At 46.1% G+C, this 13,509-nt stretch overlaps 1 protein-coding gene across 9 annotated transcripts in view; it reads left to right on the top strand.

Annotated features, from left to right (window-relative positions):
* Window positions 1–13,509, top strand: part of ctif (CBP80/20-dependent translation initiation factor) — a 276,809-nt gene that overhangs the window by 116,501 nt on the left and 146,799 nt on the right. For all 9 annotated transcript variants that reach the window (XM_078552816.1, XM_078552814.1, XM_078552799.1 and 6 more), the window contains one exon: window positions 1,244–1,324. In XM_078552816.1, coding sequence (XP_078408942.1) covers window positions 1,244–1,324 — 81 coding nt within the window. The remainder of the gene's footprint in view (window positions 1–1,243; window positions 1,325–13,509) is intronic.

Raw genomic sequence — 13,509 nt, 5'->3', positions numbered from 1 at the left:
TGATATCCTTCCTAAAGAACACTCCACTCTTGCTGAGGCCTCACCATTGTTTAATAAAGAGAAAAAACTTTCATTTATATAGCACCTCAAGATGTCTGAAGGCTTTCTACCGTCAATTAAGTAGTTTTGAAGTGTGTTCAGTGTTGTAACGTAGGAAACATAGTAATGGCTTAGCAGAACTTCTTTGATTTTGTACTTTGTGCCTCCATTTATAAAACCAAGAATCCTGCATGCTTTCTTGATCTAATTTTCTCAGCTTTTCCTGCCATCTGGTTATTGCTGTCACTATGCCACATCAGAGTTTAACTGAGCCAACCTTATCAAAGGTGTAGGTCTCTGATGATGCCACACCAAATTCAACTTTGGTCACTAAAGTACTGGAAGCAGTTAAGGAAAAGGCCTTGTTTCAATCGAGACAGGCCAGCAGCAGGCCTTCCCCTGGGATCAAGGACCCTGGGGGAAGAAGTCCCGTCCACCAAGAGCCGCTGGCCAATTAGAGGCTGGCAGCTCTATTGAACAGCAGCGCAACAGGGGCGGTGGTGGTTGCTGCTAGTGTGACACCCACCCAATGCCTATCGTTGCTGGATTCCAAGCCAGAGGTGAGTGACGGTGGAAGGGGTGTGGGGGCGGGGAGGCTGGCGTGGTGATGAGGTGGGGAGGGAGTTCGGCAGCAAGAGCACGGGGCATTGGTCCTCAGTGGGACCTTCACCTTCCTAATGCCAGGTCCGTCAATCAGGCACTGAGTGTCTTTGAACAAGGGCCTACCCCCTCCGGAAGGCGCAAGCAACCCCAACAAGATTTGCTTGTCGAACTTCAAGTATGGCGGCCCCCCTCACCCATCCGCCCCTAGATTAATACCAGTGGTGGTAGGATGAGGCACTTATGGGCTTTAAATGTCATTCATTTAATCAGCTAGGAGGACATTAATTGCCTACTTAAGCGCCTCAATTGGTGGCGGGGAGCCACCCTACTGACTAATGAAATGCCCTTCCCAGCATTCAAACTTGGCCCAGAGAGAGCACAAGATTCCGCCTGTTGCTTTATTCGAGGGAACCTTGGAATGGCTCTGTGTAAAAAAAGAAAGACATTTATGTAGTACCTTTCAGGACCACAGGACCCAAAGCGCTTTACAGCCAATTAATTACTTTTGAAATGTAGTCACTCATGTAGTGTATAAAATGCATTGAGTGCTGGTATACCTACACTGGGTACTTTGTTGAATGATCATGTGTTTTGTCCACAGTGGAATGAAGACTTCACAGACACACTAAATGTAAACTGGTCCTCCCCAAAGGAGAAGAACTCCCGCAAACAAATCAATCAGGTAAACTCTCAGTGCAGTGCACAATACCTTGTGTCAGTACACAGCAAGGACGTGTAGGGTATGGAATAAACACTGAGGAATCAGTACCAGCCAGATTTCACTGAAAGGCAAAATGAAGAAAAGTGACATTTCCAAAGTTTACAGATAATTAGAAATGTAGGAGAAAATCTAATTTGCAGTAACTTTGCACTAGGAACTTGTAAACAAATTATCTTCATAAATATTCTCCTCCAGGTGCCTTCCAGCCCAATTCAAACTGGGGTTTAAGATTGCATTGCCAAGCCAAGACTGAGTTTGAAAAGAAATGTGGTTACTTAGATAATGGTTTGGTATGAATTGGAGAACCCTAAATGTATACTTTCAGGTTGGAGTACACGGTGTGGCTGTTCTGATGGCTCAGTAGATCAGTGTACAACATGGGCTGGTACTGAACCCTATAGACTATGAGAGCCCCAGATTCAGTCCTGAATTCTGTGTTGAGTTAACTGATCTCAGCCTGGGGCAGGGTTAAGAGTGCTACAACTGTCTCTGTGCTGGGAAAGTGGTGAGAGGTTAATGACGCAGTACCCGCATTCTGATGGGTTATCCAGTGATCTCTGCTGTAAAGCGTGTGGCATGTGGACAGGACCAAGTTGTAAAGACCCACATAAAAAACTATGAGTGGGCATTTACTGCCCACGTTTGTGTTGTAGAATGGCCACTTAACCAATTAAATCACCCATGGACCCATACCTCAGCATGAGTCACTAACATTCAGGAGGAGAAGAAGAGAAATAAACAGAGGCTCATAATCTTCTCCCTGTCCACACTACAGAAAAGTGTTCAAGCATTGTAAGAACAGTTTAGCAGCATAACAGCATCAGATATGCTTAGAACTCAGTGCGATGCCAAGCAGCCATGGAATTTAATTTCATCTATACCAGACATCAGTAACTTGAGCTGGCTTCCCCATCATCTGTGAATCGTGTTGAGAGACGAGAGAAAGCAAAAAATATTTTGAATTCTTCTGCTAACCTCACGGATACAGCACATGCTTCCTAATCAGATTGCACTGAAGCAGATTCCCAAGAATGACGACATTCTGAACCCAGCTACAGAAAGTGATATTGGGTTTAGCACCAGAAGAAAGCAGCTCATGGTGAGGGGACTGTGTTGTTACTTGAGCATGTGTTCTTTGAGTGTTGATGTAGAAATTGCTGTGACACCCCGAAATCTGGAAAAAAAAAGATTGTGAAGCAGCTTTTTGTTAATAAATTGATCCATCTTTTCGGAGAACTTTGCACTTGGGTTCTACAGGATCTTAGGTTCTGAATCGAAAGTCACTGTGACCTACTTTTCTATGATAGCTACAGATGCAGCATAAACTGGAATAAGGATCCATACAGAGTAGAACAGTCTCAGATTTAATCCCTAGTGTGTGTGGAAGAAGCAGATATGAACCAAGGGAGTACTACAGTGGCCTCCCTCTTAGGGATGAGAAAAATCAGGATGTACTCAGGATTTCAGAAAGGGGCCCCTGCACAATTGCATGATGGTGTATTCCGCTGCTTACAATATACCACAATTTTTATTTTAAGTATATTTTTGTCTTTTGAGCTCCATCTCAAATATTAAAATATTATTCTGGGCTCTGAATGCTGGTGCAGATTCTGTTTGCTTTCCTCTGGTAATATGAAGAATATGTTTAAGAAGTTACGAACTTATGAAGTAGGAACAGAAGTAGGCCATCAGCCCTATTCGGCTCCGCTGCTCAATAAGGTCGTAGTTGATCTGTATGTGTTTCGAATTCCTATCTACCCCCAATAACCTTTGATTCCCTTGCGTAACAAGAATCTGTTTACCTCTGCCCACTCCAGCTTGTTGTGTCACTTCTCTCTTCTTTCAGGTGCCACACTCCTCAGGCCCCTTCTGCCCTCAGCTGTATCTCTGTCTGCTGAAATAGAAAATATCCAGGGGTAATTTAAAGTGAGATATAAATACGTCAGAGTTTGTAGCCACTTGACTGCCAGGTAATATTCACACCCTTATGAAAGGGAAATCATGTTTGACAAATTTTTTGAGAATGTAACAAGCAGGGTGGATAAAGATGAACCAGCAGCTGCAGAGTATTTGTATTTCCAAAAGGTATTCATTAAGGGCCCACATAAAAGGTTACCACACAAGAGCTCCTGGTGTTGGAGGTGATATATCAGCATGTATAGAAGATTGGCTAACTAATAGATTGGAAGAATGAGTGGTGACCATATTGAAGTACATAAGATTCTGAAGAGGCTTGTCAGAGGAGAGGTTGAAAGGAGGTTTCCCCTCATGAGTGAATCCAGAATTAGGGGGCACAGTTTAAAATTAAGAAGTTTCTCATTTAAGATGGAGATGAGGAGGAATTTCTTCTCTCAGATGGTCATTAATCTTTGGAATTCTCTTAGAGAGCATTGGATGTTGGGTCATTTAATATATTCAAGGCAGAGTTGGACAGATATCTGATCTACAAGGGAGTCGAGGGCTGAGGGGAGGCAGAGGTGGGTGTTTGAAGGGGCAAGCGGGCGGGCGGCAGTAAAGTGGACCATAGGCCACAATCAGATCAGCCATGATCTTCTTGAATGATGGAGCAGGCTCGAGGGGCCAAATGGTCTACTCCTGTTCAATATTTCTTATGATCAATTACTGTTGAACAAAAGAAACCCCAACTATCTCCCAGTGACCTTTGTTATGACTCTTATTGCCATGTCCTCCAGCTACGAGCATCCAGGGGATATGGTTGACCAGAAACTTAAAAGAACCTGCCATTATTAGTATCATGGCTACAAGAGCAGGGCGGAGGCTAGATATTTATGTATCACCTCTTGACCCATTAAATCTTCTCTGCAATTTGCAAAGCTCAAATCTCACCAGCTGTCTGGATGGGTGCAGCCTCAATAATGTTCAAAATTCAATGCCATCCTGGATAGAGCAGTTCCATACTGCTCAAGTGATTAATTGCTCTGACTTCTGTATGTGTAGAAAATATTGCAGCAGCTCATCAAGACCCCGTAGACAGAAACTCCCTTTCATCTGAATTCAACCACAAAGAAAGGACAAGGGATGCCATCACCTCCAAGTTCTCTTCCAAGTCACAAAACTGTCCTGGTGAATACATATTGTTAGTCCCTCATTATCACTGGATCAAAATCCCAAATTTCCCTTCCTAATGAAGTATTCAATGAATGGCATGACACTAGGAAGTTCTGAGGAACAAAGGGCCCTTGGCATGTGTGTCCATTAGATCTCTGAAGGTAGAGGGGCATGTTAGTGGGGTGGTGAAAAAGGCATATGGGACACTTGCCTTTATCAGTCGAGGCATAGATTACAAAAGTAGGGAGGTCATGTTGGAGTTGTACAGAACCTTGGTGAGGCCACAGCTGGAGTACTGTGTACAGTTCTGGTTGCCACATTATAGGAAGGATGTGATTGCACTGGAGGGGGTGCAGAGGAGATTCACCAGGATGTTGCCTGGGATGAAACATTTAAGTTATGAAGAGAGGTTGGATAGACTTGGGTTGTTTTCGTTGGAGCAGAGAAAACTGAGGGGCGACCTGATCGAGGTGTACAAGATTATGAGGGGCAACCTGATCGAGGTGTACAAGATTATGAGGGGCATGGACAGGGTGGATAGGGAGCAGCTGTTCAAGGGGACATAAGTTCAAGGTGAGGGGCAGGAGGTTTAGGAGGGATGTGAGGAAAAACTTTTTTACCCAGAAGGTGGTGACGGTCTGGAATGCACTGCCTGGGAGGGTGGTGGAGGCGGGTTGCCTCACATCCTTTAAAAAGTACCTGGATGAGCACTTGGCACGTCATAACATTCAAGGCTATGGGCCAAGTGCTGGTAAATGGGATTAGATAGGTAGGTCAGGTGTTTCTCACGTGTCGGTGCAGACTCGATGGGCCGAAGGGCCTCTTCTACACTGTGTGATTCTGAGAATATTGCAGGAGCACCATCAGCACAGGACTGCTGAAGTTAAAGGAGAAGACCCATCAGTATCCCCTCGGCAACATCAGCCTGACTAGAATCTCCCACATACCAAGAACAAATTAGAAGAATCTTTCTGTAACTTTTAAAAGAATTTAATTTTTTAAATTTCAGTTTAACTTAATTTTTATAAACTAAATGAAACACAGGAATGTTTGCTATTTTTAAGTGACTTTTATAAATTATACATAATTTTATTTGGAAAAAAAATCTAGAGGTTACCATGGTTGTGAAGAAAATGCATGCTGGAATGGCAGGTTTTTAGCTTCAGTTCCAAAATTGATTGTAAGCAGGAGCTCTTTTTTGAAAAAAATACCTGCAGTGTTTATGCTGGTGGTCAACATTCCATCAAGATAAATAATGAAACATTCAGTTGCTGAAATCAATAACACAACAGACTCAGTAATAGCAGTGTGTGAATGAGCTGCAGGCAACTCTCAGCATTGTCCTGAGAATGCACATGAAGAAACAAAAATAAAAACATTCTTTTGGTTTCAGCCTCTGTTGAAATCAAAGTTGTTGTTCAGGTGATGGCCTTCCTCTTATGCCCTGACAAGTCTGCGAAAAACTGGAACAAACAAGAGGACTTGTACTTCTGCAGTTCTGAGCAAATGGGAACTGGCACTGAAATAACAGTGAACAGTATCAGAATGATATTTGGAAATGAATCAGAGATGTTGAAAGGCAATGCTTGAAGAAGAAAAATATAGTTTCAATAGTTGAGAGCGTCAAGTACAAGGGGCCACATACAAGAATAAATACAAAAGATTCAGAGCAGATGGTAGGAGAAACTTCTTTGCAGAGGGCAGAATTTAACGCCGTGGGGGCAGGCATACACCCGACCCGATCAGGCATAAAATAGCGCACCTCCTCTGAGGAGGAAGAGAGGGACAGAAGGGAGAGGAGGCCAGGTGTCCCAATGCAGCTTCCAGGGGAGCGACCTGCGGGAGAAGAGGCACAGGCACAAGGGGCTCAGGGCCAACAGGTAGTCCAAGGTGGAAGGGGCTGCAGAAGATGCCACTATCCTGCTGCCATGCTTTACAGGCGGCGATGCAGCTACCTCAATATGTTCGAGGTGCAATGCTGAAGGAGGCTCCGCCACTCTAGGGAGACCGTGACCTCCATTTGTCAGGCGATTGGGCCTGAGATCACCTCCAAATGTGTGGGTGGACACTCCATGCCAGTGGCTCTGAAGGTCACAGTGGCCCTCAACTCCTATGCCTCTGGCTCTTTCTGGGGGTCAATAGGGGATCTGTGTGAGTCTCCCAATCAGCTGTCCACAGTGGTGTCAAGCTGGTGACGGAAGCTCTGTTCAGGCGGGTCATGACATTTATCCACTTCCGTATGGACAAGGCCAGCCAGGCAGAATGAGCCAGAGACTTTGCAGCGATTGCTGGCTTCCCCCATGTCCAGGGTGCAATCGACTGCACACATGTGGCCATCAAGGCATCAGCGGGTCAGCCGGGTGCCTTTGTCAGCAGGAAGGGCTTCCACTCCATGAACGTGCAGATAGTGTGTGATCACAGGATGCAGATCCTGCAAGTCTGTGCAAGGTACCCTGGCAGCTCCCATGATGCCTTTATCCTGAGACACTCTCAGGTGCCGAGGCACTTCAGTACTTCAGCCCGACTAGATGGATGGCTGCTGGGTGACAGGGGCTATCCGTTGGAAAGTTGCCTTATGACGCCTCTCTGCCACCCAAGAACAGAGGCAGACCAGCATTATAATGGGAGTTATGCCTCCACAATGGCAGTGATAGAGAGAACCATAGGTCTTCTGAAGATATGCTTCTGATGCCTGTACTGTTCAGGGGAAGCACTACAATACCCTCCAGAGTGGGTGTCACTGATTATGGCCACTAGCTGCACCCTCCACAATCTGGCTCTGGCAAGGAGGACCCACTGGAGGAAGAGAATCTTGATGCAGACCCACAGGCCACAGAGGATGAATCCAGTAGTGAGTCAAAGAGGAGCATGATGAGGAGAATGCTGTGGGCATGGAGGCAGACCTCTGCATCCTTCAGGGAGGCAGGGATACCAGGGACGCCTTGATTCAACGCTCCTTCAGCTAGGCTGCCAAAGATCAGCTTCAACCGCTGCTGACTCCACCCCGGATGTCTGAAATGACCCTTTCATTTGAACCCAAAGTCCACTCGGTGCCTGTGCAATAAAGTTTAGAGCCACTAATATCCTGCATTACATACCCTGCAGCAAAAAAAGTGCTAAGGCGAAGCATACTCAGGCCATTAGGACAAAAACAAAATTTATCTCAATCCAAAAAAATTAACGTCGCCTTCTCTGGTCTTAATTCCCAGACCAGAAAACATAAACAAGACATTACACAATAGAAGATCACCTGTGAACAGTCCCCCTTGTCCTCATGGTGCCTTAAACTTAAGTTTGCGAGTGCTATGTCTTGATGCTCCCCCACCAATCCCCCATCTCTGGCAGCAGCAGTGGAGGCAGCCTGCTGACCCTGCTGTCCTGTTGGCCTTGATGACCTTGGCGGTCGTCCTCTGGCCAGTGGAGCCCGTGCTGGCCCCGCCTGGGAGGGAGCGGCCAGTGCCATGGCTGGCATCTCCCCAGTTGCCGCAGCCTCATCAAATGCCACGGTCACTGGCAGAGGGGCGGAGGAGCTGCTGCCATCATCCAGAGCTCCCTGAGAGGAGCCCGCAGAGATGACAAGCAGCTCATGCACCAAATGAGGTCACTCTGAACCTCCCTGCTCACCATTGATGGACGGGCACCTAGCTGGATTACTGGGTGCCTCATCCATCTCCCACTGGCACTGAAGCCACCTGAGATCATTGCCTGTGTGAGGGCTTGTAGGTCCGAGTGCAACCCCAGGAACCTCTGATTCTGTCCCTGGAGGTGCCTCTCAATGAGAGTCGCTACTCTCTCAATGGAGGAAGCAGTGCGCTCGTCAATGAGGGTCAACACAATGCTCATGCTCCACTTGGACTCCTCCATAACAGAGACCATGGCACGCATACCCTCATGGATCTCCGCCAGATCCTCCTGCACATCCTGCTGGATATCCAGCATCTGCTTCCTAATGGACCACTTCAGAGGTTCATCATCTGCCTTCGGCTCAGCATCGTCCTGGTCTCCAGCAGTCCTCTGACTGCCGGCGCCCTGGGCACTCTCTGCCTCCGCCTGCTCCTCAAGCGAGTGTGAAGTGCCCTTACCGCAGTGCTCCGACATTCTAGCTGAGGATCTAACACCCACCGAGGTGCTGATATCTGCACTGGTGCATGTAAAGCCTTTGACATCAAGGGTGGCTCTTCAGGGTCCTGCGATTGAGTGCGAATCTAAGGGAGAACAACAACATGTCATTAGTTTAAGTCATCACGCTGTCACTGTGCATGCTAGGCACCCTGGTGAGACCATGGAGATCTGCATTATGGTGCCATCGTCTTTCAGTGATCAATGGGGAATCCAATTTTGAGGCTCCCATCAATGATGAGACTACACAAGAATGTCTGCACCATCCAAAACTCTCACCTCTGTGCACTGCACTCTTACCTTCGTCTGACACCCCAGCCTCTCCACGGCCGGTTGACCGAGGTGTGTGGCGCCTCTCCAGCTCCAAGGTATCCTTCTCAAATCTTGTAAGGATTTGGAGGTTAGGGGGGCCTCCGCCTGTCCATGATCTTTCAATGTTATTATGGGTCGTCTTCTCCTGAAAGGACAGAGGAGCATTGATTAATCCCATCTCTACCTGCAGCGCCATTGCAGCTGGCCAGCCCCACCTGAGGAACACCTTGCAGGGCACATGCTAGTCATAGTCCTTGAGCCACAAGGCACTCAGTCCAAGCAGCCAGGGCTCACCCCCTTAGCCAGCTCCAGTGTCATTGACTTAACACCCCTGAACTCCATGGGGGGGGAGGACCAGACCTTAACACTTCAACACTGATCCATGCCAACATGGTACTCACCCTTCCCGAGTGCAGCAAGTCGTTAGTCCTTTTGTGGCACTGCACCCATGTGCGCCGCACAACATTGTGGCTGCTGACCTTGGTTGCCACCTCCTCCCAAGTTCTTTTTGTTGGGTGCGGTGGCCTCCTCCTTCCATCCCTGGGGACAGGGGTGTCCCTCCTGGCAGCCACCTCCTCCAGGAGGACCGCAAGGCACTCATGAAAACAAGGGGGCCGAGTGCCCACCTTACCTGCCCTACCGCCTGGCATCTCCAGCCGCACTTGATGCCATAACTTCAGTGTTCACAACGCAGAAGATACGTTCTTCCCTGGCAGCCTTCAAGGAGCTGCCTGTGCCGTTTTTAAACCGGTCTCCGAGTCGCCGTTGGACCCAGTGGCCAACAGGTCCCCGCCCCCTTCCCAACCATTGGGAGGATGTGTTTCACGCTGGGTGGGTCTTAATTGGCCAGCCAGCATGGAATTGTGGGCGGGGGCCCATTTCCTGACCTGTCGCGGGCCCGCCAATCATGCTCACCCGTCAAGGGTAAAATTCAGGCCAGAGAGTTGTATGGAATTCACTTCAAAATTCAGAGTTTTGAAGCAGAAACTATGAGCTGAATCTTAACTCTCAAAAAAGTGCTGGGTGAGATGTTATAACTCAAAAACTCTGAAACAGGAGCCTAACCCATACACTTCTGGTTTTAACAGAGGCGGAACAAGGGGGAGGCGACCAATCTGCTTGCAAGATGTGGGTTGATCATTTAAATATTATAATAAGGCTGCTTGCCTTCATTTTAACAGTTGCTCTATTTTTAACAACCACACAGTTTCCTAGGCCACAGGAAACCCAGCAGCTGAAAGAAGACAAGAAGGGCAGATTCTATGATGTAGGAGTCTTCACAGCACTGCTTATAGGCCAGGAAGAGCAGTGTGTTTCTCCCATGCACAACAAGCTACCCAATAAAACTCCCATCCCTGCAATCTGTCCATTCCCCACCTCTGACCACCATTGAAATCCTCAGCCCTGCAATCAGAACCCCATCACTAGACCTGCCTGATCTCCTCGGCCGCCACTTTGTGAAGCAGGTTTCCTTACCTGACCAGTGCAGGGTGTTCGGGAAACCCATCCTTCCCAGTTTTTCAACCTTACAAACTTCCCGTCCTTTCCCCACCTCTCAGAACTCACCTCTGGACTAAAAACCCAGGCCTATGTTAACATTCAAGATTAAACTGAATAGGTAAATGAAAGTGAAGGGGTTGCAAGAATTTAGGAACAGGGTGGGTAAATGTATTAGAACTGTTTTCTTGTATTGGCTGGGCTGGTCAGGTTGAATTACCTGATTCCCTTATTATAATTTCCGTTCTATGAGGGTGGAGGAAAGACATTCAAAGCTAGAGCTCCCTGAAAGACTAGGGATATAGAGATTAAAGTGATAAAGAAAATGAGGCTTCTGATAAATGTCAAACTCAACAGTCTGAGATTAAGCCAGTCTATTTGCAACCTTGGTGTCACATTTGATGCTGAGTTGAATTTCCAACCTTCTATTCATGCCATCACTAACACGCCTATTTCCATCCCTGTAATATCGCTCGACTTCGCCCCTGTCTCAGCTCATCTGCTGTTGAACTCCTCATCCATGCCTTCGTTACCTCCAAACTTGACTATTCCAATGCATTCCTGACTGGTCTCCATAAACTTGAGGTCATCCAAAACTCTTTCCAAGTGTTAACTCGCAGAAAGTCCCATTCCTTGATTAACCCTGTGTTCGTTGACCCACATTGGCTCCCAGTCAAGCAATGTCTTGATTTTAAAATTCTCATCCTTATTTTTAGACCCCTCCATAGCCAGGCCTCAACTCCCTCCCCATCTCTCTAATCTCTTCCAGCCCTACAATCCCCCAAGATATTTGTGCTCCTCTAATTCTGGTCTCTTGTGCATTCCCAATTATAATTGCTCCACCATTTGTGGCCATGTTTTCAGTTATCTTGGCCCCAGCTCTGGAATTCCCTCTCTACACCTCTTTGCCTCTCTATCTTGATTTTCTCCTGTAAGAAACTTCTTGAAACCTACTCCTGTGACCAACCATTTGGTCATCAGACTTAATATCTCCGTCTGTGGCTTGGTGTCATGTTTTGTTTCATAATGCTCCTGTGACATGCCTTGAGATGTTTCATTACATTAAAGGTGCTATATAAATATAGGTTGTTTTAGTTGTAGGCAAAATACAGAACATAAAGAGGAAAACAGGTAAGGTAAATAAAAGGAGAGAAAATGTGAGAATAGATGAGCTGGTAACATAAAAGGGAGCAAAAAGGAGATCACCTGTCAACCAATCAGCTTAATGTTGATGGTGGGGAACCTTTTAGAGGCAATAATCCTAGACAAAATTCATTGGTCATTGGTGTTTGGAAAAATGTGTGTTAATAAATGACAGTCAGCATGACTTGGTTAAGATAAATCATGTTTGACTAACTTAATTGTATTCTTTGATGAAATAACAGAGGTTGATAAAGGTATTATGATTAATGTGTGCGTATGAACTTTTAAAAGGTGTTGATAAAATGCCACATAATAGGCTTGTTAGCAAAACTGAGGCCGATTGAATTAAAGGGACAGTGATAGCATAGGTGTAAAATTGGCTAAGAGACAGTAAGCAGAAAGATTAGCTCTTTATAAGACTGGAGGGAAGTCTACAGTGGTGATCCCAGGTGTTAGGACCGCTGCTGTTTTTGATTATATATTATTGACATTGGCACGGGAGGCATAATTTGAAAGTTTGCAGCTGACATTAAACGTGGAAATATGGTAAACAAGAGGATAGTAGCAAACTTCCAGGAGGAAGTAGACTGCTGAAATGGGCTATTGCATGGCTGAGGCAACTTACTGCAGAGAAGTGTGAAGTGATGCATTGTGAAAGGAAGAATGAAGAGAGGCAACTAAATGGTACAGTTTTTAAGGGGAGATAGATCTGATAGTGGTACATGAGAAATCTTTGAAAGTGGCAGCAGAAGTTGAGAAGGGTTTTTCAAAGGGAAAGGCATATAGGACCCTTGGCTTTATGAATAGATGCATAAGGAACAGAAGCAAGGAAGTTATGACGAACTTCTGCAAAACATTGGTTAGGCTCCAGCTGGAGTATTGCACCAATTTTGGTCATTAAACTGTTGAAATGATGTTAAGGCCTTAGAGAGGGTGCATTGTTAGAATGGCTCCCAGGATGAGGGCTTCCAGTTACATGAAAAGAATAGAGAAGCTGGGGCTGCTCACCTTAAAGCAAAGAAAATTACAGAGAGGTTTAATAGAAGCGTTCAAGTTAATGAAGTGTTTTGATAGTGTAAATAAGGGCAAACTGTTTCCCGTGGCAAAAAAGTCAGCAACCAGAGGACACAGATCTAAGGTAATTGGCGAAAGAACCAGATTGTAGACGAGAATCTTTTTAAAAAATATCGTCCTGGAAAGCGCTGCCTGAAAGGATGGTGAAAGCAGATTCAACAGTAACCTTCAAAATAGAATTCAATTGTGTTTGAAGGGGAAAAATTGCAGGGATATGGAAAAAGCCAGCAGAATGGGATTAATTAAATTGTTCTCTCAAACAGCCAGCACAGGCATGACGGGCTGAAGGGCCTCCTGCTGCGTTGTACCATTCAATGATTCTATGATTTCTGCTATGTAAATAGTGAACCAAACCACTTCAATTTTAGGAAAGAATTTACATTCTCTGCAATGTGCAACATGAAGATACCATTTGTTTTTCTAAAACCATAAAACTAAAGGCCTGAATTTTGTGCTCATCGGGCACAAGTGATCGGCGGGTCTGGGAACAGATGGGAAATGGACCCCCGACTGCCATTTCCCGCTGGCTGGCCAATTAACGGCGTTTATTGCCCAACCCTAATTGCCCTTGTTCACAGGGCATTTAAGAGTCAACCACATTGCTGTGGGTCTGGAGTCACATGTAGGCCAGACCAGGTAAGGACGGTAGATTTCCTTCCCTAAAGGACATTAATGAACTACATGGGTTTTTATGACAATCAGCAATGGTTTCATGGTCACCTTCATTTCTATTGAATTCAAATTTCACCATCTGCCGTGGTGGGACTTGAACCCAGGTCCCCAGAGCATTACCCTCTGGAATATTAGTCCAGTGCCAATATCACTATGCCATCGCTTCCCCCCGAATTCCTGTGCATCATTATAAATGCTGAAGAGGCCAGACAGTTTTAATGAAGGATCCATCTGGAATGCTGTCTGATGAGGATAAAGTC

This window comes from Cetorhinus maximus, chromosome 1 (assembly GCF_964194155.1).
Source record: "Cetorhinus maximus chromosome 1, sCetMax3.hap1.1, whole genome shotgun sequence".
Taxonomy (NCBI): Eukaryota; Metazoa; Chordata; class Chondrichthyes; order Lamniformes; family Cetorhinidae; genus Cetorhinus; species Cetorhinus maximus.
This window is presented reverse-complemented; position numbering and strand designations above follow the sequence as displayed.